Source organism: Lineus longissimus, chromosome 16 (assembly GCF_910592395.1).
Source record: "Lineus longissimus chromosome 16, tnLinLong1.2, whole genome shotgun sequence".
In the NCBI taxonomy this organism is placed as follows: Eukaryota; Metazoa; Nemertea; class Pilidiophora; order Heteronemertea; family Lineidae; genus Lineus; species Lineus longissimus.
The window spans coordinates 7,200,987-7,224,329 of NC_088323.1; the positions used below are offsets into that span (position 1 = coordinate 7,200,987).

Consider the following 23,343-nt stretch of genomic DNA (forward strand, 5'->3'; position numbering starts at 1 on the left):
CTTTTGATGTCAGTGTTTCTTAAGACATAAAAAATGTTCGAACTTTGCCTATTTCATTATAGTGTGACACTTTCATCCATTTGTATAAGACAAAACGTGACAAAGTGTCTGAAAATCTCAGAAATATTTATGGGAGGTGAAGGACTGTTTTTGTGTCATGTTTTTTTGCAAAATACTTGTACATTCGAAAACTCAAGCATCAGAACTACACCCCCTGGGTACAATTTGTGCCCAAAACCTTAAAGCGAACTTCGTATCGGTATCAAAGAAATTGATGCATCATCAAGTCATACGCACGTTTCTGAATGTGACCCAATTGCTGGCCAAATTGTCCACATGTTCATCAGGCCGAGTCTAGCGTACTGATCTGTGCTGTACTCATAAACAGAAGAGAGTGAGTTTCTGAATGTGACCCCTATTGCTGGCCCAATTGTCCACATGTTCATCAAGCCGAGTCTAGCTTACTGATCTGTGCTGTACTCATAAACAGAAGAGAGTGAGTTTCTGAATGTGACCCAATTGCTGGCCCAATTGTCCACATGTTCATCAAGCCGAGTCTAGCTTACTGATCTGTGCTGTACTCATAAACAGAGGAGAGTGAGTTTCTGAATATGACCCAATTGCTGGCCCAATTGTCCACATGTTCATCAGGCTGAGTCTAGCTTACTGATCTGGGCTGTACTCATAAACAGAAGAGAGTGAGTTTCTGAATGGAGCCCTATTGCAGGCCCTATGTCCACATGTTCATCAGGCCGAGTCTAGCTTACTGATCTGTGTCAGACTCATAAACAGAAGGGAGTGAGTTTCTGAATGTGACCCAGTTGCTGGCCCAATTGTCCACATGTTCATCAGGCCGAGTCTAGCGTACTGATCTGCATTGGACTCATCAACAGAAACATTGGTCGTGCGAAATACCCTTTAACATGGCCTCAGTTTACCCTACATTTTCCTGCTACCCTTGCGATGTTTGGTGAGAGAACCAATGCGGTATCAATGCCTTACACCCGATGTCACTCGCCACAAAGCCTGACGAACCGTCCCTAATACCCTACGACACAACAATTGATGGCCATTTCCCTCAGTGTCCCGCAATCGCTGGAAAGGTACTTCAGGATTATCATATATGGTCAATCCCTGTCGTGGTTCAGTGCTACCCGTAAAACCTTGACCAGGTAGCGCTAGGGTTGTATGACATTCGTCCTTATCAAACCAACAGGGCATTACCGAGCTTATGGCCATTGGTTACAGCGCGGGAGGATTAAGTGAATTCGTCATCAGTTGGTTCTTCTATTGCAGCGAGAGAATGAGATTTTGATTGGCTAGCTTTGTCCGAATGTCAGTTTGGTGGCATGAAATACGCCGACCAAGCAGTTTTTAGAGGCAGTAATCAAATCAACTACCTGTAGTCTATCGGCCAATATATCATATGAATCACAAGCCTTATAAGTGCCCACGCTGTTGGTTGAAATCAAAAATTAAAAATTTGAAATTTGAAATTGAATTTGAAAATTCACAGATTGAATACTATTTACAACAACTTTCAGCAAAGTTGCATCCCTGATAATTGCACTTCAGCATTGTGTATAACTGCATTTCTATTATGTAAGTGTATGACTGCATTTCTGTTTTTCTGACCCACGGTTAAATACGAATGGTTTACCCATTTGAGGGCCAGTATTACGTAGATATTCCTGGTTCTCCCCAAGTTTGTCCAGTTAAAATAGACACTGCTTTATTATGGATACCTTACTTGGTCCACTGAGATCAGCTGGTATGGGTTTATTTGTAGAATGTCTGACCCGGTAGACAGTGCTGCTCAAAGCAGATCTGCATATATAGGGAGATGAATACTGCTGCTAATATACTGCTGGTATGCCTGAAAACATTTGATGGTGATTTATGTGATTTCATTGAGAAAAAGAGCAGGGCGATATCCTCCCCATAATTCCTTTCATGGAAGTGGTGTAATAGAATGACTTTTTTGTTAGTGAATAATGATGCTCACCACAACATGACTAACGATATACATACATCATCACATTAATGCCACAAATTAACGGGTGAGGGCGCTAATTAACACTTTCTTATAACCATGGCGACTGCATGCACCAAAAGGGATAGGTACCCAACGGAGTCTAACAGTGTAGTTCTTTAAGGAAGAGATCAAACGCGACTCTTAGTTTTCCCTGGGAAAAATGTTAAAAATTAGATGCTCTCTATTGTGTCAAATGAAATATATGGACTAACTGTCGAGTCTGGGGTCACGGCCTGGAATTGAAAAAAAACCAGATTATCAATTATGATTACAGGCTCATATTGTTTATCCAGCTTATCCCATCCAACAATGATGGTCAGCTTTCTATTTGAAATACATTGGTTTATTATCGTCCTTTGAAAATGGTTGGTCTGCCAAAAATGGGGGGGGGGGGGGGCATACAGGCACCTGCAATTTACCGCAAACAAGCAATTTGGCTCATGAAATCCTAATCGGAGGTTGCCGCGATTTGAATCACTTGTTTGTATCTGGCTGACGAATTTGTTTTCGGTGTGCGCTGCTCGATACCTACATTATTACTTCTCTCATTTCCTTCGCAGTTTGGTTTCCCAGCGGTCGCATCGTGGCAGATTACCTCATAATACATCAGATTTTTCTTGAGCAAATCCCGAGTGGTCCGCATTCATTTACACACCTATAATGTAACAAAAGATCGCAACGAGATTCCGTTTCAATTACAGACCTCGTCCCCAGGTGTTCAAGTATGGTTAATATGAGATTAGCTGGCCGAGTGTTGGTAGCAGATGAAATAACGTCAAAAAAATATATCAGTTCATGGCAAAACAACGACCTTAGGCCTTTTGTCACTTGTCAGACATTTCACATCGAAAAATTAACAATTCAGTTCCGTGATTTCTTATGGAACTGTAAACCAGGTAGTGATTGTAATTAAAAGAACAGAATGGGCCAGGTTTTAGGTTTTAAGTTGCCTCCTAGGTGGCAGGGCTGAAGGAAGTAGATTCGGCCACCTAGGAGTGAAATGGTGAACTAGAATAACTGCTTGTACCATTGGATATTCACGTGATTAAAGTCAGTATATCAGGTTAATGTGCAACTTGTTTTGTTTGAACTTTATAATTATGTGTGTTTAATTTTTATGTTAAGTGGATTTACTTTGCCCTCGAAATGTTGTCACAAATGACAGCTTTTTGGATCAAATGATATCAAAGTGTTAAACTTCGATGCAGAAAAACTGCAGTGATTTGATCGGAAATCGGCCCGTTTTCCGATGTACCCAGCATTCATTTGAGCAGGTAGCCCCATTAGCGCCGGCTAGCATCATCGATTGTCGTAACCGATCCTGAACTGGGCACTTTGTCAACACGGTGAAGAAGAATAGGACGCATTGTGTAATTGTCTGCTGGGTTAATTGGTGTCAAACGTTTGTGCAGTCAGTCGGAAAGCGAGGCCAAAATTACTGAAGGACTTGGTTTACACGATGGCCAATCACACTGAATATGCTGGTTAAGGGCCACAATAGACTCACCTGAATCTTTTATCCGACTGATTTTAGAGAGAGAAATATCATTTTATGTTCAAAAGATTTGGCTGTTTGTTTATGACTGTTATTGATATACATGTGTATATTCATTTCGATTGGCAGCGGTGATATGAGTAGGAAATTCAATACAAACTCTTTTGACGGACAGTCTAGGCCTTTTAAGTTGTTTTTGTGATCATCAGTAAGACTTGTCATTCATCGCAGGGGCAGAACAGTGTTCAATGAGATTGATCATCTTGTTGTAGCCGGAAATTCTGCTTGTAGCATTGGATATTCTCGTGATTAAAGTCAGTATATCAGGTTAATGTGCAACTATCTTTGTTTGAACTTTATGTGTGTGTAATTTTCATGATAAGTGGATTTTACTTTGCCGAATGGTTCTTGGTGTGAGCGTTAGAAAAACATGGTGTGATTGGTATGTTACTTGTTGAATTAAAATGTTTGGCCTATTGGTAATGATGCTGTGTTGATGTATGCTTGTAACTCATGTCCATTCAGTCAGGACAGGACTTGGTCAGTTCACCTGGTCACCCGGGGAGAGCACATTGCCTCTTTTGACACTGGACTATCGAGTCATAGAAACCGTTTTAGCTATTCGTTTGAATCAATAACTGATTGGAAAAGCGTGTCGATGGAACTTCTGTAGGATTTAGTATTGAATTCAATGACAGGAATTGGCCAGATAAAGTGGTTTCACGATTCAAAATTGAATAAGAACGTACTCAGATAACACTGAAGCGGTGATAAAATTTTGTCATTTTGTATAAAAGGGTCAACCTGATTTACACTGGCCTATCGGATCATTTAAATATTCAAATTGAATCAAAAACGGAATCAGAAATCAATCGACATAGTGATAAAATTACCTGAGAATTTTGTTATTATAATCAGTGTTGAGTGACTTCATGATTGATTTCATCTCAAAAGTAAGTTTTCCGTGTTCAAGTGACTCTAATCAAATAAAGCAATTTGATTAGCACAATCGAATCTCGTAATTTGGTGTCTCAATTTCTCGAAGATGGACTTTGGAGCGGCGGTATTCAGTCGGTCGCAACCTAAGATTATACGTGGGAACTTCGTGGCTCTTCGTCTGCCGCAAGGTGGCGTGCTGTACTACAGTTTGCTCCGAGAAAGGTCAGTATATTTGTCGAGGAAAATGAGGGTTATTTTTACCGTCTTTTGGGGGAAATACCTCTGTTTACTTCCATTTCCATGGCAACTACGAGACGTGCAGCCTCATTCAAGTCCTGAGGACAACGCTCACATTGCACAAAAATCACATCTTTTGGACGAATCATCTCCGAGTCACGGAGCAAATTGAATATTGTGTGACGTCACAGATGACATCCAATTCGTTGGGACTTTGATTGTGATGTGTCTGACATCACCCATGATGTCACGCAACACCCGATGTGTCGAGTTATTGGAAGTTTATTGGTCCCAAAATGCAATTTATTGCTGTTGTCGGGCCTTGAAGCTGCAAGTCTGCAAATCTCTTGATTCTCCGATATGTTTAGAGTTTCAGTTTGATTCGGTTCTTGACTTGGCCACTAGGGGGCTGAGCTGAAAACACGAAAAGGTCTGGCCTGCACTTCAAGTAACTTGTTCCAGTTTATTGCTCAGTGACTCATATTTGCATGGAAGGATTTTAGGCCCAACTTCGGAGGATATCGAATGGGGGCTCTGTTTGGTCGGAAGCTATGTTAAGAATGTTATGAAAATTACTTTTGCCATTGGCTAATTCTGCTTGTGGATGAAATTTTTAAAACATTTAAGGCGATGAAAATGAAGGTGAATGGGTTTACATAAATTGGTATTGATTCTAATATTGAACTGACAAAAATTACTAAAGTTATTGTCACGTCTTGTCTAATGCAATATCATCTATCAGCATCCTGCCTCGGGCAGACCTAACAAGAATTTCATATTGAGCCGTTACGATCAGTTAAACCCCCAAGACACCATAGCCCCAGGTTGCAAATCTCATCTTGCTGATTACAATTTATATTAGTTTACAACGCGGCTTGTCAGTTTCAGTTTCACTGAAGTGTCTAATGTCAATTACAAGTGTCAAGATATAGATATTCACCGAGGAGTCATGTAGCCTAGCGTTTAAAACTACTACTGGCTACCACACAGTAGGGCCCGGGTTCCATTCCCGGGGAGAACCCTGGATTGTATATATGGATGAACCGGCCTGGCTTTCAAGGAACTACAATTCCTGGTTCTTCAGGCGTAAAACTGAGGTTCCTTGTATCTGGTGTCTATGACAGGGCAAGTCAAAGACCCCACCAAGTCAGAAACAGGAGTAGCTTGCGTTGACTCTACCTCTTGCTAAAGTCGGAGTCACTAGGCCAATATACCAATGAAGAAGGAGTTCTAATTACTTTAGGATTTCAAATTTTAGCCAAAATGGCGGTGCCTGTGGTCAATCCTCAAGTAAACAAAACCCAATTTTTCAGGTGAGCTTACCACCTGTTGCATCAAATCCAATATGGCTGCCAAATTTCAAAATGGCCACCGTCTTTTGTCTAAATTGACCCTTGGTTGACTTGATGCTCGGTTAGTCTGACAACTGGTGCTAGTCCCAGGCTGCAGATCGCTAATCTAAGGTGGATCTTGATTCATCTGGTTCAACCTTGGAGACACCCACGTTACGATGTCTTTATTGATTGATTATTGATCAAAGATCTATTAGAATATTAACTGCTATATAGCCTTGAATGGTCCTTTCAATTTCGTGGTTGAGAAGTGAGGCGAATGCGCACTGTTAACCCTTTTGCTGGCAGATTTTCATATATAAGACTACCAGCTATAAAAATTAGATTTGTCTGTGGAAATGAAACATCGAGATGCCTTTTCATTGTTTACTATTGAATGTCACAATAGACGTTTGCATGAGATTACCACTACATTTCACAGACGCTATTTAAAGCAAACTTTTTTGGAGCACCACAACGGTAATTGGCCCTTACCGTGCACAACTGAGGCCCTTATTGTGCCTCAGTTGGAATCAAGGCAATTGCTGCATCTTCAAATCGTACGCGATTTCTGAATGGAAGGCTACTGTGGGCCCTATTGGTCACCTGTTCATCAGGCCGAGTCTAGCTTACTGATCTGCGCCAGACTTTTAAACAGGAAATAAGAAGGCTAATTTTCACCGCCAGAGAAAGTGTAAAATGTAGGCCAAAACGTGGCCGTGCGAAGTCCCCTTTGTGCGAATTCCACTGCGTAAATATAGATGAGTATGATACTACCAGTGGCAGTGCATGGTGGCAAGCAGGTGTACTATCCTCATGGCTAGGCAAATCCCACACCCAAGTTGTCCCTTTAAATACAAAAATAGATGCTGCTTGATTAAGCGAGTACTGCTTGGTGAACTGCAATCAACTGAGTGGGGTTTATAAAAAGAATGACTGATTAGGTATACCATTGCTCCTAACGGCAGATCCGCAGTTACAGACCTGATGAATACTGCCTTTTATTAACAGCTGAAACGTCTTTACAGTTTACTCGGCCGTCTTACGATGGATTTTATTTCTATATCAGTTTCCATCCACTGTGACCTTTCCTTCCATTGTGATTTCTTTTCGATAGCAGCCTTCACAATGCCTTCTTATGTACGATGTTGAGTGGCGCACAAAATAGATCTCTTAATCCTCCTGTCGGCAAGGTTTTATTACATCTTCAATTTGCTATCAGGTGATGAGGTCCTATCAATAGCCGGCTTTAACCATTGCACCGAGAACGATTTCAGAAAAAGGAGATTTGGCCTCATGTTGAAAACTGTACCAAGGGAAAGTTCTCATCGAGGGCTTCCCAATGAATGGTCATGTCAGTAGGTTTACTGATGTCATCGTCAGAAAGTGGCTCCCCATCGGGTTTGTAGCAAAGTGGTAGTAAAGTAAAAATGAAATGGTCCAGGGACCATGTGCTCACCTCGGGTAATGTATAATGCGTGTCATTTGCAGTGGATATGGGGAGAACAGTTTCTGGCTAGTTTCACCAGTTTTGATTCCATTGAATAATATTATTCTTCTCGGCTCAGTGGCACAAAAGAAAATTACCGGTACCATCTAAGTATAGCATCTTGGTTATAAAGTTGACTGAATTTCAGGGTTATTGAAGAGTGTACATGTCACATGGAAATTGGTTAACATCTGTTCAACAGTTTAGGAGTAATAGGACTTTGTTGGATTTTCAAGATGGCGGCCGTATTTGTCATGGGATTTGACTGAAACTTAGGGATATTGATAAGAGTATATAGGTACATTATCCCATTAAGTTTGGTTGCAAATTGATCACTAGTTTCAGAGTAATAGGACTTTGGTTAATTTTCAAGATGGCTGCCTGGCGGCGATATTGGTCTATGGATTTGACTGAAAATCAAGGATATTGTAGAGAACAAAAATATAAAATCAAATGAAATTTGGTTGCAATCCGACTTTGTTTGATTTTTAAGATGGCCGCCTGAAGTCCGAGCGGGACAAATTTTTGGGGTAGAATGGAGGGTCCCTATGTCCTCACAAGTTTAGAACCTTCTAGCTCAAATAGAAACGAAACGTGCCACCTATCGGTGATTTAGTTTCCCTTGACCTCCGTGACCTTGAAAAGAAGGTCAAATCAAAAACCCGGGAGATATGTCTTTTAACCTTATTAGATACACACAACATAAAAATTTCATCACTCTACGTACAACCATTAGCTTCAAAAAGGCAAAAAACAATTTCCAAGATGGCCGCCTGGAGGCCAGAAAGTAGGTCATATCGCGAAAAAGAAAATTACTTCTGGGTATATTGCCAAAAGCTACCATCACACCAAGTTCTAGCCATCTAACCCTAGCGGTGACGAAACGTGCTCCGCTAACGGACGACGACGGATGCCACGGTATCGTATCAGCTCCCCAGAGGTGAGCTGATAATCTGATTGATGCTATTAAGCAAAATATTGATATCAATGCTGATTAACCATTTATTCTTCTAAATATCACGAAATGACAACTGGGACATGTTCTCAAAATATCAACATTTTTTGAAAATTTTATTGATGACATGGAAGACAATATCAGTCTGATTACTGAACCAAGATTTGGGGTGAAAACATCAAAGTCTAGTTGATTGAAAGGGAATATCGTTTTCGTGATATTTTGAAGAATTACTGCCAAACCAGCATTGATATAAAAATTTCGCTTTAACATCTATTAGATTATGTATTTATTATCGATATCCCGCATTTTCAGCGTTATATCACATACAGTTTGCGGATGCAGACCACTTTAAAAATACCTTGCACCCAGGTCTTACAGGCTTTTCAGTCCTATACATTCATGCTCATGGATGGTCATATCGGCCCTGGCGTCAAGGCCCCTTTTTGAGTTGATTCGAAAAACCAATTTCCAAGATGGCCACCTGGAGGCCAGAAAGTAGGTCATATCGCGAAAAAGAAAAATATCTCTGGGTATATTGCCCAAAGCTACCATCACACCAAGTTTTAGCCTCCTAGCCCTAGCGGTGACGAAACGTGCTCTGCTAACGGACGACGGACGCCACGGTATTGTATAAGCTCCTCAGAGGTGAGCTAATCAATTGCAGGACCAGGTGTACTGGCAAATGCCTGGAAAAAACTATAGAGCTGCTCTAACGTCCATTAGTTTGGAAGGATGCATCTTCCAGCAATTCTACTGCCTGGAGCGTCTTCCTTGGAAACTGCCAGTTGGATATTGATGCAATTTGAAACCTGGGTGTCAGGTTGAGACCATCCGTTACATTGCTTAGCCTAGCGTTTTCTGTCGAGATAGGGTTGAATCCGCTGAGAAAGAAATTCTGTATGTAAAAAAAGGGCGCCGTAATGAAAAAAGTGTGGTGACGTAACTGACTGTCACTTTGACATTTGTCAAAGGAAAAATTGCCAGTAGGCCAGATCAAGTTGAAACAAGTGGCGAGCTCCGAAATCAGCCATCCCTCTTAAGTTTCATCAACGTACGTTCATGACAGAGCACCTTCGATACATCGAGCCACTGTCGTCAGTAAATAAAAGTACACACACGACGCCTGACTCCATCACATCAAATATGTCTTCCCGCTCAAAGCGCCGTTGACATCAATAGGCTCTTTGACATCTTTTAAACGAAACATTGCCAAGGGCAACAATGCTATTTCCGAAAAAAACCACCTACGCAGGATAGTGATAAATGGTGAGGCCATCATGTAGATTGCATTACCTGGAACTACAATTGTGAGAGGATGAACAAGTTGCTGACCACTGTGGTGTCACGTAACAAAGCTGTGGTGTGGATTCTGCAAGAAAAAAAGGACCCTGGATACGAGTGAGGCGGGCGCACTGACATTGATATTGATGAGAATGGGGAAATTCTTGAAATTATCATTGTATTCTTTCGTTTGAATCTTTAAGGGCCTACTTCTTTCGGTTGAAAATTTGGCTTTGAATATACAAAGTGAATACAAAATGTATATTGGAGTGAATGGTATTCAAGAATACAAAATGATACAAAACATATACATTTGTACAATCATACAAAATAATGTAAAATGTATACAATAACAGAAAGTAATAGAAAATGTATACAAGCATACAAAATGTATACAAGCATACAAAATTTATACAAGCATATGAAATGTATACATGCGTACAAAATGTTTACAAGCATACAAAAGGTATACAAGCATACAACGGTATACAATCGCACACAAAGTATACACACATACAAAATGTACATAAGCATACAAAATGTATACAAGAACACAAAACGTATGCAAAACGTATGCAACCAAACAAAATAAGATCAAATGTATAGAATTATACAAAATCATACAAAATGTTTACAGTCACACGAAATGTGTACAAGAACACTAAAGGATACAAGAGGTTAAAAACCAAGAAGAACAAGTAGCCCGAGGTAAGAATATCTCATGAGCTCAATATTTGAAAGAAAACCTTCATTCCCCGTGCACACCTCCTTCACGACAAACGAAATTCTGAAGGCTTTTGTTCGATTGTGAGAAATCGTACGGATGCTTTGAGACGCTGATCCCAGGAGTTTAATCACGTTGTTAATCAAGAGTTTCTAAAACGCTTTGATGCGCAGGGCTTCTTTGGCACGGTGCTCGATGGCTGTTTGGAATGGAAGGCTGTAATATGACTGACATTTCAAGCTGGTTGCTAAAAATTCATTAGTCGCAAATGGCCATTTTGATTATTTGTAATATCATGGCACCTCTGCAACGCGATAAGTGCAGGCGGAGTTAGTGTGAAATTGACCAGAGTTCAAAAGGCGAAATAAGGCAGATGAGTTGCATCCTGGGATCAGACTTTTGTTGTGTTGTTATTGTGAATACATCAGAGAAGTGGAGGCTCTGGATAACTCGCTGGCCCTTCTCCCTCCAACAAGTCCATCAGCGCCACCAGTCCCCTCCTTTTGATTGCGGCGCCCCGATTGGGCGCTTTTTTGTACCAGCGCTACAATCAATCTGAAGGGTATGGATTTCACTAGGAGTTTGAAATATTGACAGGCGGAGTATGTTGAAAACCACTGGTTATGCCAGGATGGATAGGTTGCTGCCTTAGGCACCATCTGGAGAATGATCATTCTGAGTATCTCCGTCACTTTGATATTCGCACTACGCAAGACGGTTGTAGAACTGACGGTGTCAGCCCCTCGTTATAATTACTCTTGAAGTGTTCGCGGCGGAAATACAAAATTGCAATATATCATACGAAATCATGAGCTCGTAGCAGTTAATTTACGTGAGCTGGGTAAAACCTGAATGTATGGTTTAACTAGGAGACGTGGTTGTGCTGGTGATGTTTACAAAGAACAAAATGATTGTATATTTTCTGCCATGTAAGGCTTCTTATAAGGGGACTTTACACGTTGCTAGATCGTGACAACCCTCCTGAACCGCATCGAGGCGTGTTCGGTTAAAGTTGGTTCACTTCGTTTTCACAGGGGGACTGTTTGCCGAACTGGCTTCGATCCGGTTCCAGGTCGGTTCGTTACTTGAATCGTCGCTTGGCGGCGCTTATCAATCTCCTGGTGGTGGAGGTACGTAAATAGCAGAAATAACAACAACATGAACAGAGAACGTCACGCGCGAGTACCGTGTGCAAACGGGCTCCGAGGCGGTTCGTTTTCACACGATGAATAAACCCTCCTACACCGGCCTACACCCACCCGAAACTGACGATCAGATCCCGCCTCGGACCAGGAGGGTCCAGGAGGGTTGTATCGTTTTCACGAAGTGCATCGTCATCATTCATGCTTGTACCGCTTGTATGAAGAATATTTTTGTTGCTAGCTAACCCCAATAGTTGATAGTGATTCTCCCCTATTTTCTGCACGTCTAGCAATATGTAGCCAACATCTTTTGTAATAAACATGATCTATATCTCGTTAATGATATTGTTTTAAGACGTGTGCTGTGGCTATCAGTACGATGATTAATTCCATATTTTAGTTACACCCAACGGTCGCCATCGGTAACAAATGTCTTGAATTATATATAGATTGACGTGACTTTCTGTAGTCTGGTAAAACACATTTATTGTAAGATCTTACAATAAATGTGTTGATTAGAATAACGGGTTTTCTTCCACCAAGACGCAAACAAGTTGTCTGATCACTCACGTATTATTGCGAGGCGATTAACCGCTGCGAAATCCCCAGGCACAAATGTAGCTCTTTTGTTTTGGAGATAGGAAAAGGTGCTAAGGGTGTTTCGGTGCAAGTGTCGTAATGTAATCAACAAGGTTTGTCTCGAGTGTCATCTGTGATATCAGTATCACGACGCATTGTGTCGATTGCATTTGGCGTGATATTGGTATCAAAGATGGCCGAGGTTGGAGGCTGGATTGCATTTTTTTAAGGTGGTGAGAAGTGAGTCTAAGGAGTCCCTTGATTGTTCATGATGTGTGATATCAGAAAATGAATAATCTTGTTAACCCTCGGCCTCCGGGGAACTGTTACTTCAGAGAGGAAGGGGACTGGGCAGCCAACAGCTAAGTAATAATACCCTTGATAAAGCCATAGGTCCTTTAAAGGTGAAGTGACAGTTTAAACCGTTTTTAATTTGATATTTAATAACGATAGCCAAACAATTTAAAATTACACGGTGAATAATGTAATTTTGCAATTTTGCAATTATTGAAAGCCGCCAGGCATGAAGTCTCACCCATGACATTATACTTAGTGCCGAGTCGAATGCCACGCCGTACAAATATGAAAGAAACACACTTTTGCAATTTCATGATACTGCATGCAGTAATTACGTTAGGATGGCATTTCAGAGGAATCTCTGCTGCAAAAGTCATTCGCTTCTCCTTTGAGCTGAGATGCCATTAACTTTACCGCGGCGACAACGCGCAATCAATTGGAGGTCAAATTTTTGTCGCCGGCCAAGTCTCGCTGTTTACCATTTGACCGTCGTGAACACAGTGACTTTCACTCATTTTTACTCCACAGTATTCTGCCATTACTTCTGTAGGACATTGCCGTGGAATCTGCAAAGAGAACGTTACGTTTTTCTCTGAGCAGACGACTTATAATATCATTAGGAGTGGCGGCGATGTCGCTGGCAAATTGTCTTTGTTTGTCATGTGTCTTTTGCAGACGTTTCCACTCAAACTTGAACAACAGTTGTGCTTGTTGCTTAACCCTTTCGCTGCCTGTGACGTGCACCTTACGTCATGTTTGTGGCACCGTGTGACGTGCACAGCACGTCAAGCCATTCTAAAAGATCAATTCAGCACCACTTGGTTGCACCCTCTCGAAACAAGCCACATGCACTCGGAAATGTTTAGTTTCATCCTAATAGTATGAGGGCCACAATTTTGAATCTTTTTTACTGTTCAGATAGAATTAGGTACCTTTTGTGGAAACACATTCTCTACCTTGAACATTACGGCAGTTGCATCTGTTTTGGTTATCTCATAATATTAGATTTTGCAGTGTTGTTGCCGACAAACAGTTGTTGTTTATCATGTGTCTTTTGTGAGACACATACTCTACTTTTAACAACACTGCGGTTCGATCTGTGGCTATCCTTTAATATTAGTTTTTGCAGTGTTGTTGCCAACAAAAAGTCATTGTTTATCATGTGTCTTTTGTGAGACACATACTCTACTTTCAACAACACTGCGGTTTGATCTGTGGCTATCCTTTGATATAAGTTTTTGCAGTGTTGTTGCCAACAAAAAGTCGTTGTTTATCATGTGTCTTTTGTGGAAACAGAGTCTCTACTTTCAACAACACTGCAGCTTGGTCTGTGGCTATCTCATGATATTAGACTCTACAGTGTTGTTGCCAACAAAAAGTCGTTGTTTATCATGTGTCTTTTGTGGAAACAGAGTCTCTACTTTCAACAACACTGCAGCTTGGTCTGTGGCTATCTCATGATATTAGATTTTACAGTGTTGTTGCCAACAAAAAGTCGTTGTTTATCATGTGTCTTTTGTGGAAACAGAGTCTCTACTTTCAACAACACTGCAGCTTGGTCTGTGGCTATCTCATGATATTAGACTTTGCAGTGTTGTTGCCAACAAACAGTTGTTGTTGCGTGTCTTTTGTGGAAACTCAGGCTTTTCCTTTCACAACACTGCGGTTGCATCTTTGGCATGTTCGAGTGGAAATTCATGCCTTCTCTTTGATCCAAGACACCTAACAACTATCTATTGACAAGCAATAATAGATGGCTGTTTTCAGTTGCCGGCAAACAGTTGTTGTTGATCATGTGACAGACGCTTCCATCAGTTGTATTCCTAGCACTAGATGCATTATCATCTGTCTTATTAGACTCCTGTAATCAGGGGATGGGGTGCGGGAATATGTTCTGCCAATAGCTGGCCTTTGAAGGCTGGAGGCAACTCACGTAAGGCTAAGAGACACTGTTAGCAAACTCGACGTATTCACTATGACTATGAGGCTTAGGCCAAACAAAATTGACATCTTAGATAGCGGGCAAATAGGAAAATTGTTCTCTGTCAGAGGACTTTTGACCTTAGAGGCTACAGATCAGAGGTCAGTATGTCACTGTTGGAACTATTAGAACAGGAATTCTCTGTTTATCTTCATCTGAACGTTCGAAACTATTGAAATGTATCACCATATACAGCACTTTTAGAATGGAATTAATGTTCCTGAGTCCGTTTGGCAAGTGCCGGTGAATTAAAATCTCAGTCGGTCGTGATGTACTGTGCACGTCACATCCACGTCATGGGGCTATGTACATGACGTACAATGCACGTCACCTGCAGAGCCAAGGGTTAATAGAGAGGTTCTACTGTATTTCATGTAAGATTTTAAAGGCTATCCGAATTAGATGACAGAAGTCGGTACTTGATAGTGCTTGCTTGACTATGATAAGAGGTTTCTTGATGGGCGACCCTCGCATACACATCAAGCCAGAGAAATATCATTGGATTGCCATTGTATTCAGTATCGGATACCCTCCTCAGCATAAGGATATTACCTCTGAGGCACTTGCATGAAACTAAATGCATTGCAATTATCAAAATACAGATTTGTTGCCATTTTGCCGGTAGTGAATCATTCACAGTGATTTCTGTAACATATTTTTACCCTCACACCTTGTATGTTTATATTCGGCGGCGGCATTGAACAATGGCGGTTATGAATTGACGTTGTTGACCCGGCTAGCGTAAGTGTCTTTGTTGACTTGGGTACCATTAGCCTCTGGCTAGACTAACATGCTAGGGGAATGCATAAGAACTGTGTACATAATCAAACGTGTCAAAATGAAATATGGCTGTAATATTGCTGCGCTACCGTGTGCGTGTGAAGTATGATGTACTTTTAGTCGAGATATCGCCGAAACTGCTGGCGCTATCTATACTAGCCACTTTTTTGCCTAGCATTAGCTTCTGGCTATAACAACATCGAAAGGAGAGTGTTTTGAAGTTATGTGAACATAATTAAGATGAAATAGAACTACGATATTGCTGAGCTATGTGTGAAGTATGATGTACTTTTAGTCGAGATATCGCATAAATGGCTGGTGCCATCTTAGATACATTTTTGACTAGCGTTTAAGCTTCAGGCTGGGGTAACATTAGAAGGCAAGTGCATTTCAGCACTTTGTTCATAATCAAATTGAAATTGGATGGTGCAAAAACCCTGAATGTACTTTAAAAATCTTTAAAGAAACAATCTGTCAGAATTATCAGGTTTCTCTGATTATGATTCCTCCAAGTGAGGCCTCCGTGCAGTGACTGTCTATAAGTGCAGAGTGGCGCATTGGCAGTGCACAACCTGGAGATCATCATGTGATCCTCAGTTTCCCCGATTACTACCTCACTGGCAAAGGCACTAGACATCAAAAACTTTCGGAGAAGTAGTTTACTGAGGGAGCAGGAGAGAAAAACAAAGGTAATGAAGGAATATAAAGCTTGGTCCTTCCAATCGCACATGCAACACGTTGTAACTGTCCTATCGTCTTGCAATGTCTGGACATAAAGGCGAGTTGCAATGCCTTCCTATCATCTCACGGAGCTTGGACATTATTAAGGCAAGATTCATTTCGTTTAAGTAGTACCAAGTGGCTCACTTTGGCCGTGAAGCCTTTCATGGGGTAATTAGCTTATGTGTTGTGAGAATGTTGGCTGATTGTGGACCGTATAAGTGCTCAGCACGGCCGTAATCCTTAAACTCACGAGAGGTAGAAGGGAAAAATGGCCTCTCAAACTGAAAATCCACCACACACACCGTTTTTGTGATTGGTACCGTGAATTAATCATGGTAAACATGACTCTACAGTAGTCAAAGAATACCCTACAAGTGCAATGCGAATCTCCCAAATAGCATTATGGAGAATATTTTTTTAGTGTTTCCTTATCTCATTAGAAGGAGCTTATAAAAAATTCTGTTTATTACCATGATATTATCATTTCCTGATATCTTATGTTTTGATTGCTGATTCAATTTGATTTTTTTACAGAGGATTACATGTTTAGATGTTTAGATATTTCAGGTGCACTAGCAACTTAAAAGCAATGTTTCAGCTAGATGTAGTGCAATGAACCTTATAGCCATGTTACTTTTACATCCAAATGCCTCTGATGGTGTTGCTTTTTGGCAGGTTGCACTGGCCTGTAGTTTGCCCACCATCTTGTACGTTGGTTAGTGGTCCCATGTCTGGTATCAAATTTCAGCAGAGCGCCAGACCCTTGTGCTTCTTGTTTAGAGTCTCAAATAGCATCGTGGAGTTGAAAAACCCGAAAAAAATCTACCCAATGAAAACAGATGAACCTCTCTTACAAGGACACCCCAGTGACTGATAAATGTTTTCCTTGATAGAGATGGACCCTGATTACAGAGATAAAATGGTATAGAAGCAAATTATTTGGGACTTATATAACTGTCCCAAGTAGAGAGGGGGTCCTACGCACAGATGACCTCCTTACCACCCGGGCTCTGATGATCACATAGAAATTCTTCACCAACGTCCGATTGTCTCATTATTTTCGGGAATCTACCGTCAGAATAGAATGACTAGCGCTACGCTGTGAGGATATCAAAACTGTTGTGACATGACATTTTGACATCATCACCTTCGTGTTGACGCTGTGTTGAACCAAGGCAAAGCTTGTGATTTTAGTGACCAATTAAAAGAACTTCAATAAAATGTCATTTCTGAATTATTTTTATTGCAGGATCGTACAGCCCAGAAGTGTTTACATTTTGGTGACCAATGGATGTCGCGTGAAGTAGGTCAATGAAAACAAAATCAATGCTGCCATGTCATTTCCATGAGTTTTTGCATTATTTTCTCGAATAAACAGAGGCGAGTGGGACAGAATTGTAAATTGTAAAGTTCAAACAATGATCATTTTTTCCCATCTTTTTCATTGCAGACCTCCTGACCGCTCTGGCGATGACGTAGAAGTGATTTATTCCAAACTAAAAAACATAAAGGCCTTTGAAAAATTCCATCCATCTTTGCTGCATCAACTGTGTTACTATGGATACTATGAGGATTTGGAGAAGGGCGTCACATGTAAGTTACAAATCACGTTTTGTCCGTCGTCGTCCATTGTATGTCCATCTTCCGTTTTCTGTCCGTCCCTCGTCCATGGCCCATCATACATCCGTTGTCCGTCGTCCATCTGTCATCCGTCAACAATGGTGGCACGTTTGCTAACTGTTGAGTCCGGAAAGTTGAAACTTGGTGTGTGGATGTCTTATGACAACATGACGTGACATACAAAAAATCATCACCATTTGACCTACTTTCTGGGCTCCAGGCAGCCATCTTTGAAAACATTATTTTGTCAATATCTCATGAACGCTGATAGCTAGAACCATGAAATTTTCACTGTCAATAGTGAGGTTTCGCAACCACCCGTTTAGGCCCTACGACGACGTTTATTGTGTGAGTTTACCTGAACAATAGATAAACGTCGTCGAAGGGCCTAACCGGGCGGTTGCGAAACCTCACTAATACTTCTGATGAGACTACTTGATATGATACCCAGGTTTTTTATTTGACCTCATTTTGAAGGTCAGAGAGGTTAACTCTAAAATTTCAGCGAAGGTGGCACGTTCGTCATTTATTGTCCTAGACTCTTCAAATTTGATATGTAGACAACTAGTTGGCATCTGTACATGTTAACAAAAACTCAGGTCAATGTATGGCACTTACATGTATCTTGTTTTGCAATTGTTTTGACAACCTGAACCTGGGTCTATAAAAAGACAGTCTGGATGTGAACATTTGTTACATCTCTTCCATCTTTCTCTAATCCAAGTTCAATCCCCACCTTTATAACAGGAAGTCATGACTCTTTAAGGTACAACTTAGGATTTACCTGGCCAGGAGGATAATTCACCTGCTTGCCACTGTGAGCCACCACATGTAGTGTCATACTGATGCTGATCTCTGATAAGATTTTCGCCTGTGTTGCGAGATAGTTTTGGCCATGGCTATATGGCTAATGAATTTGAGGCAGGCCTCTGGTCGACCTTACAATAATAACAATAATAATAATAATACTAATAATAATAATGACAATAATATTGAGTTCTTATATAACGCTTTTCCATGTTTGCCTGATCAAAGCGCTTTTGGGATATCATATTATTAACTCGATCTCCACAGAAATCAATCGAGGATTTCAAGGAGCAACCAGGAGGTGCTCACTTGAACTCGACCAGTAGGGGAACTAAGCAGTGACTCGGCAAGGGAGTCAAACCCATGACCTACTGATCATGAGGCCGACTCTCTTCCACTGTGGTACTGCTGCCCAATCCATCATCAATTATTACATAATCCAATAAAATCTCATCACCTGTTCTCATCATGTCCAACCGTAAATGCGCGAATTAATATACGATAACGTGGGAATTAATTAACACCGCATTTCGATTAATGTTGATGATCCATCTTGTCCCGATATAGTCATCATCACCGTTCCTGTGTGTCTGAGTGGTGTCAGTATTGATTGGCTAATGGGACAATTCTTTTAACCCTTTAAGAATCTTGGCCTTTTTGTGACGAATTTCAGAAAATCTGTAATTGACAAAGGATTTAAATCAACCATAGAACAAATGGTACCATCGGAAAGTGCTGATCAAGAGCTTTCCAATGAATGGTCATATCAGTTGGTGTACTGATGGTACCAACAGAAAGTGCTGATCGAGAGCTTTCCAATGAATGGTCATATCAGTAGGTGTACTGATGGTACCATCAGAAAGTGCTGATCAAGAGCTTTTCATCAAATGGTCATAGGTTTAGGAATGGTACCATTAGAAAGTGCTCATTGAGATCATTCCAATGAGAGGCTATGTCAATTGGTTAAGAAATGGTACAATCACAATTTTTACAAAGACTTCCAATGATTGGCCTCATCAATAGGTTTTCTAATGGTCCATCAGAAAGTGCTTCTCAAGAGCTTTCCAATGAATGGTCATGATGACAGGTTTTGGGACACACATTAAAAAACTAAAATATTCGATGAGAACAGCGAAATGATTTAACGCCGCATTATAAGACATTATAAGCTTTTCAGTAAGCGTGGCAGATGACAGGACAGGAGCATCCACCCACAGACCAAGTTATTAATAACCACATCTGCGTATATGATGGTCACGACAGCAGACATGGCGTACACTGATTTCCCATCCCGGCCCGATGACAACTATAGTTAATGGGCACCATGGTGTGACATAATGAAACCATCGATGTGTCTCCGGCCGAGAGTCGTGGCTAATGGCTTCATTCAATCCAGTGATTCGTTCAAAAACCACAACATTTAAGGCAATTGTGGTCGCATTTGTTTGTGGTTTGGCTGTACCGAGTACAACATTTGCGTCTTGGTGCATGCATGCTATCATGGATAGATTGGAGATGAATGTGAAGATTTGAATATTTTGCCCTGTTACAAGTAATGCTCAATAGATGGATATCTGATGACGTCACAGCGAATTTGTAAAAACATGCACGCTCAATCTCGTATCTCTGATTTTGGACGGATTTTCATGAAAATTTTTTGGTAGGTACTCCTAGCAAGGATACATCACATATCATACGGGTTTTGATTTGACCTACTTTTCAAGGTCACAGAGGTCAATGTCAGTTACTCTAAGAAGTGTCCCTTGAAAAACGACTTTCCTTTGCCAATCCATTGAACTATCCTAGATTAGGGGTAGGCCGTTTGTGTTCACTGTATTTACTGGTGGCTCAGGAAAAAACCCATAATGCCATAGTACAGTTATTATGCATGCCAATTCACTGAATCTTGGTATTCATAGTATTTGTATATCTGTCGGCACAGCGGCATTATTAAATTTATATTCATTGCCTTTTACACAATAAGAAATTTTCAAATTCTAGTTAACATTTCAAATTTTTGAACAAATTGAGTTGGCCTTAAAGAAGATGATGAATGCTGATTGAGTCTGGATGTGTATAGGTGGTGCTGAACATCACATCAACTCCCACAACTCTGTCATCATGTTGCCTATCGGTATCATAAGGTATTGGCATATTTATCGGGTAAATTCTCTTTTCGCTCCGAGATTCAATGCAGCATGCCAGCGTGGAACATCATTGATCACAAAGATAGCGTAAACTTAACTGTGGGCATTTAGCCAAAAGAGAAATTTGAAAAGGTCTTTCATCATGTTATGTGTCAATATCTTTATCGGTTAAATGCTAGTTTTGCTTCGAGATGACGATGCTCATCAAATGGCATCACAGAGTTATCGTAAACTGAGCAACATGGAGTAAACCAACCCTTAGACAATTGTGGGAGGGCGCTGACATCATATCATGTATCTGCAACTTTATCGGTAGATATTTTTGTTCCGAGATTACTACACAATGTGCCAGCATCAAATGGCATTGATCAGGCAGTAATCGTAAACCTAGAAGCTTGGGTTTAACCCTCAGGGAATTGCAACAGTCGAGTTTGTTGACAGCAGCAAGGGATAATAATGCACCACATTCCTAAACTCCTTTCTTCAGTTCCCTACATACAAGCGATTAAAATTGCGGGTCACAGTGATTTAAATGCCTCGTTTGCTGGGCGCTTTAATAAGTTAATACACAAATTGTAAAACCGACTGCCAATATTGGTGCAAAGCTAGCGACAAGACCCCCAGCAGAGCCATGAGTTAATTACCGCAGTAAGGGTCACGGTATGTTCGGCCGACAGACTGACGACGTCCTTCCTTAATGTATACGAGGGAAGGAAGGGCGCCGATGTTTGGTGGGTTTATTGACATTAATCGCCATGGTTACAGTTTATGAGGAAGGATAACTTCATATCCTCCAGGAGGGATTATCAAGACCCCACTTGCTCCGAGCCGTGGAAAACAATTTCACATTTAGAGGGAAGGTGATGTTTACTGGTAAAAGTCTGACGTTCAGAATCTAAACATGGTGCGATATTCGTCGCAGGAACACCATGCCGCCTGTCGTTGATCTACTTCTGTGTCAGCCTGTAATCGTAGACCGTACGGCCATTTTGGCTGGTTGTGAGTGGGCGTCTGTATGGCCAGTGCGATCAATCTTCATTCTGGGTTTATTTCCGAGTTTCCTTATCGCAGTCTGGTTGCCATTGCCTGGCTCAAAAGCCCAGACTCCTGGGGTTGATTTCAGGGGTTTTCTCTCCTAGTCTAGTTGCCTACCAGGTCTGAGGAGGCCGGTGTCCCACACAAACACAGCTTGTGACTTAGCGCAATTCTTGGGCAAGCGCCTTGCAATAATGTCAGACCAGAGCTTGCCCGCCAAATTTTAATGCACCTTTTTAAAAAGAAATTTCATTTTTCCGCGAATAAATTCGAAAATACTTAAAAATTCGCCATTTTTATTTTGACAGATTTTAAAATTTCTTTCAGTATTTACAATCAAAAGAATATTTTTCAAAATTTTATTTTTTTGAATCAGGATCATTCTCGAAATCCACGAAAATATAACTCCTGCAAAGATTTCCCGGGCATTTTACAATAATTTGTTTTGGCAAACGACGATTCCACTGTGGCACAGTAATGTTTTGTCTCGTCTTTCACGGATAATCACCTTGTAAAACGATCAGTTTTTCCTCATAAGGATTCCCTTTGTTTTCCTCATGTAACAAATCAAGCCGATCTCTCCCCAATCGACCCAATCTCTCCTGTGACATGTCATCAACCGACTCCGCAATCACTCCCCACTGACTCTGCCCTTTAATAATAACAAACGCGGGAAAACCCCAATAAATATCATTGACATGTTTTTTTCTTCTATTTGTTGTGGCCACGCGGTCATGTGAGTTCAAAGGCGTCTGCTTGATATATCACTTAGGAGTGCAATATGAGATATGAAAGCACCGCTTTTTGATTAGTCACTTTTTTAGTTTGTCTGTAGAACCGTCGCACGAAAAAAAATGTTGTGAAACCAAATGTTAAAAAACTAATCCTCAGCAAGACTTTTGAAAACTTTCTGTAAATATCGTCTTTTATTTGGCTCTTTGAAAGATCTATTAGACATATTGCTACGCCGTTGTGATCAGGTTCATTGGTACACGCAGGTGTACAGGAATTGTTTGGGCAAAATATCGCAGTCCTTTGGACCAGCTAACCTCGATGGTAAACCTCATCCGAAGACTGAATAGTGCAATGACTTCATTATACACTGTTGTTACTCTGGTGCTGCCAGGTTAGATAAAAGATGGAACTAAGATTTACTCCTCATGTCAATGAAATCAGACTGCTCCTTTTTTTCATCCAGTTTTGGGCGCCCTGCCACCTAGAGCTTCTTGTTGAAGTGACCTGTGATAATTGTAACAAGTGAAAAGATGTCTTGTTTACCATTGCCTGCAACAGGAATCTGTCGTCGCGGTAATTTTCAAACCCAACCAGTAATCACTGGTTTCATCTGCAGAAAAGTAACCTTTGATTCCTCATCGCTACGATAATTGTTGAAGGTTGCAGCAACAAATATCTCCCTCTTCCTGGCACTTAAGGAGTTTGTGCGATCTCCAGTTGCTTTGATTTGGATCACTCCTGTCCTCTACGCTTTAGGTGAGGTGTTTCTAATGAAAACAAAAAGCCACATTACTTAAAGATGTTGTTGTTGTCGTCGTCGTCCTTGTCATCATCAAAAAGCCACATTACTTAAAGATGTTGTCGTCGTTGTCGTCGTCCTTGTCCTCGTCGTCCTTGTCATCGTCAAAAAGCCACATTACTTAAAGATGTTGTTGTCGTCGTCGTCGTCCTTGTCCTCGTCGTCCTTGTCATCATCAAAAAGCCACATTACTTAAAGATGTTGTTGTC

At 40.9% G+C, this 23,343-nt stretch overlaps 1 protein-coding gene across 1 annotated transcript in view; it reads left to right on the top strand.

Moving 5' to 3' along the window:
* LOC135500810 (rap guanine nucleotide exchange factor 4-like) overlaps positions 1 to 23,343 on the top strand; it is a 142,105-nt gene that overhangs the window by 34,844 nt on the left and 83,918 nt on the right. The window contains exon 3 of the mRNA XM_064792462.1: positions 17,442 to 17,584. Within this exon, the coding sequence (XP_064648532.1) occupies positions 17,442 to 17,584 (143 nt within the window). The remainder of the gene's footprint in view (positions 1 to 17,441; positions 17,585 to 23,343) is intronic.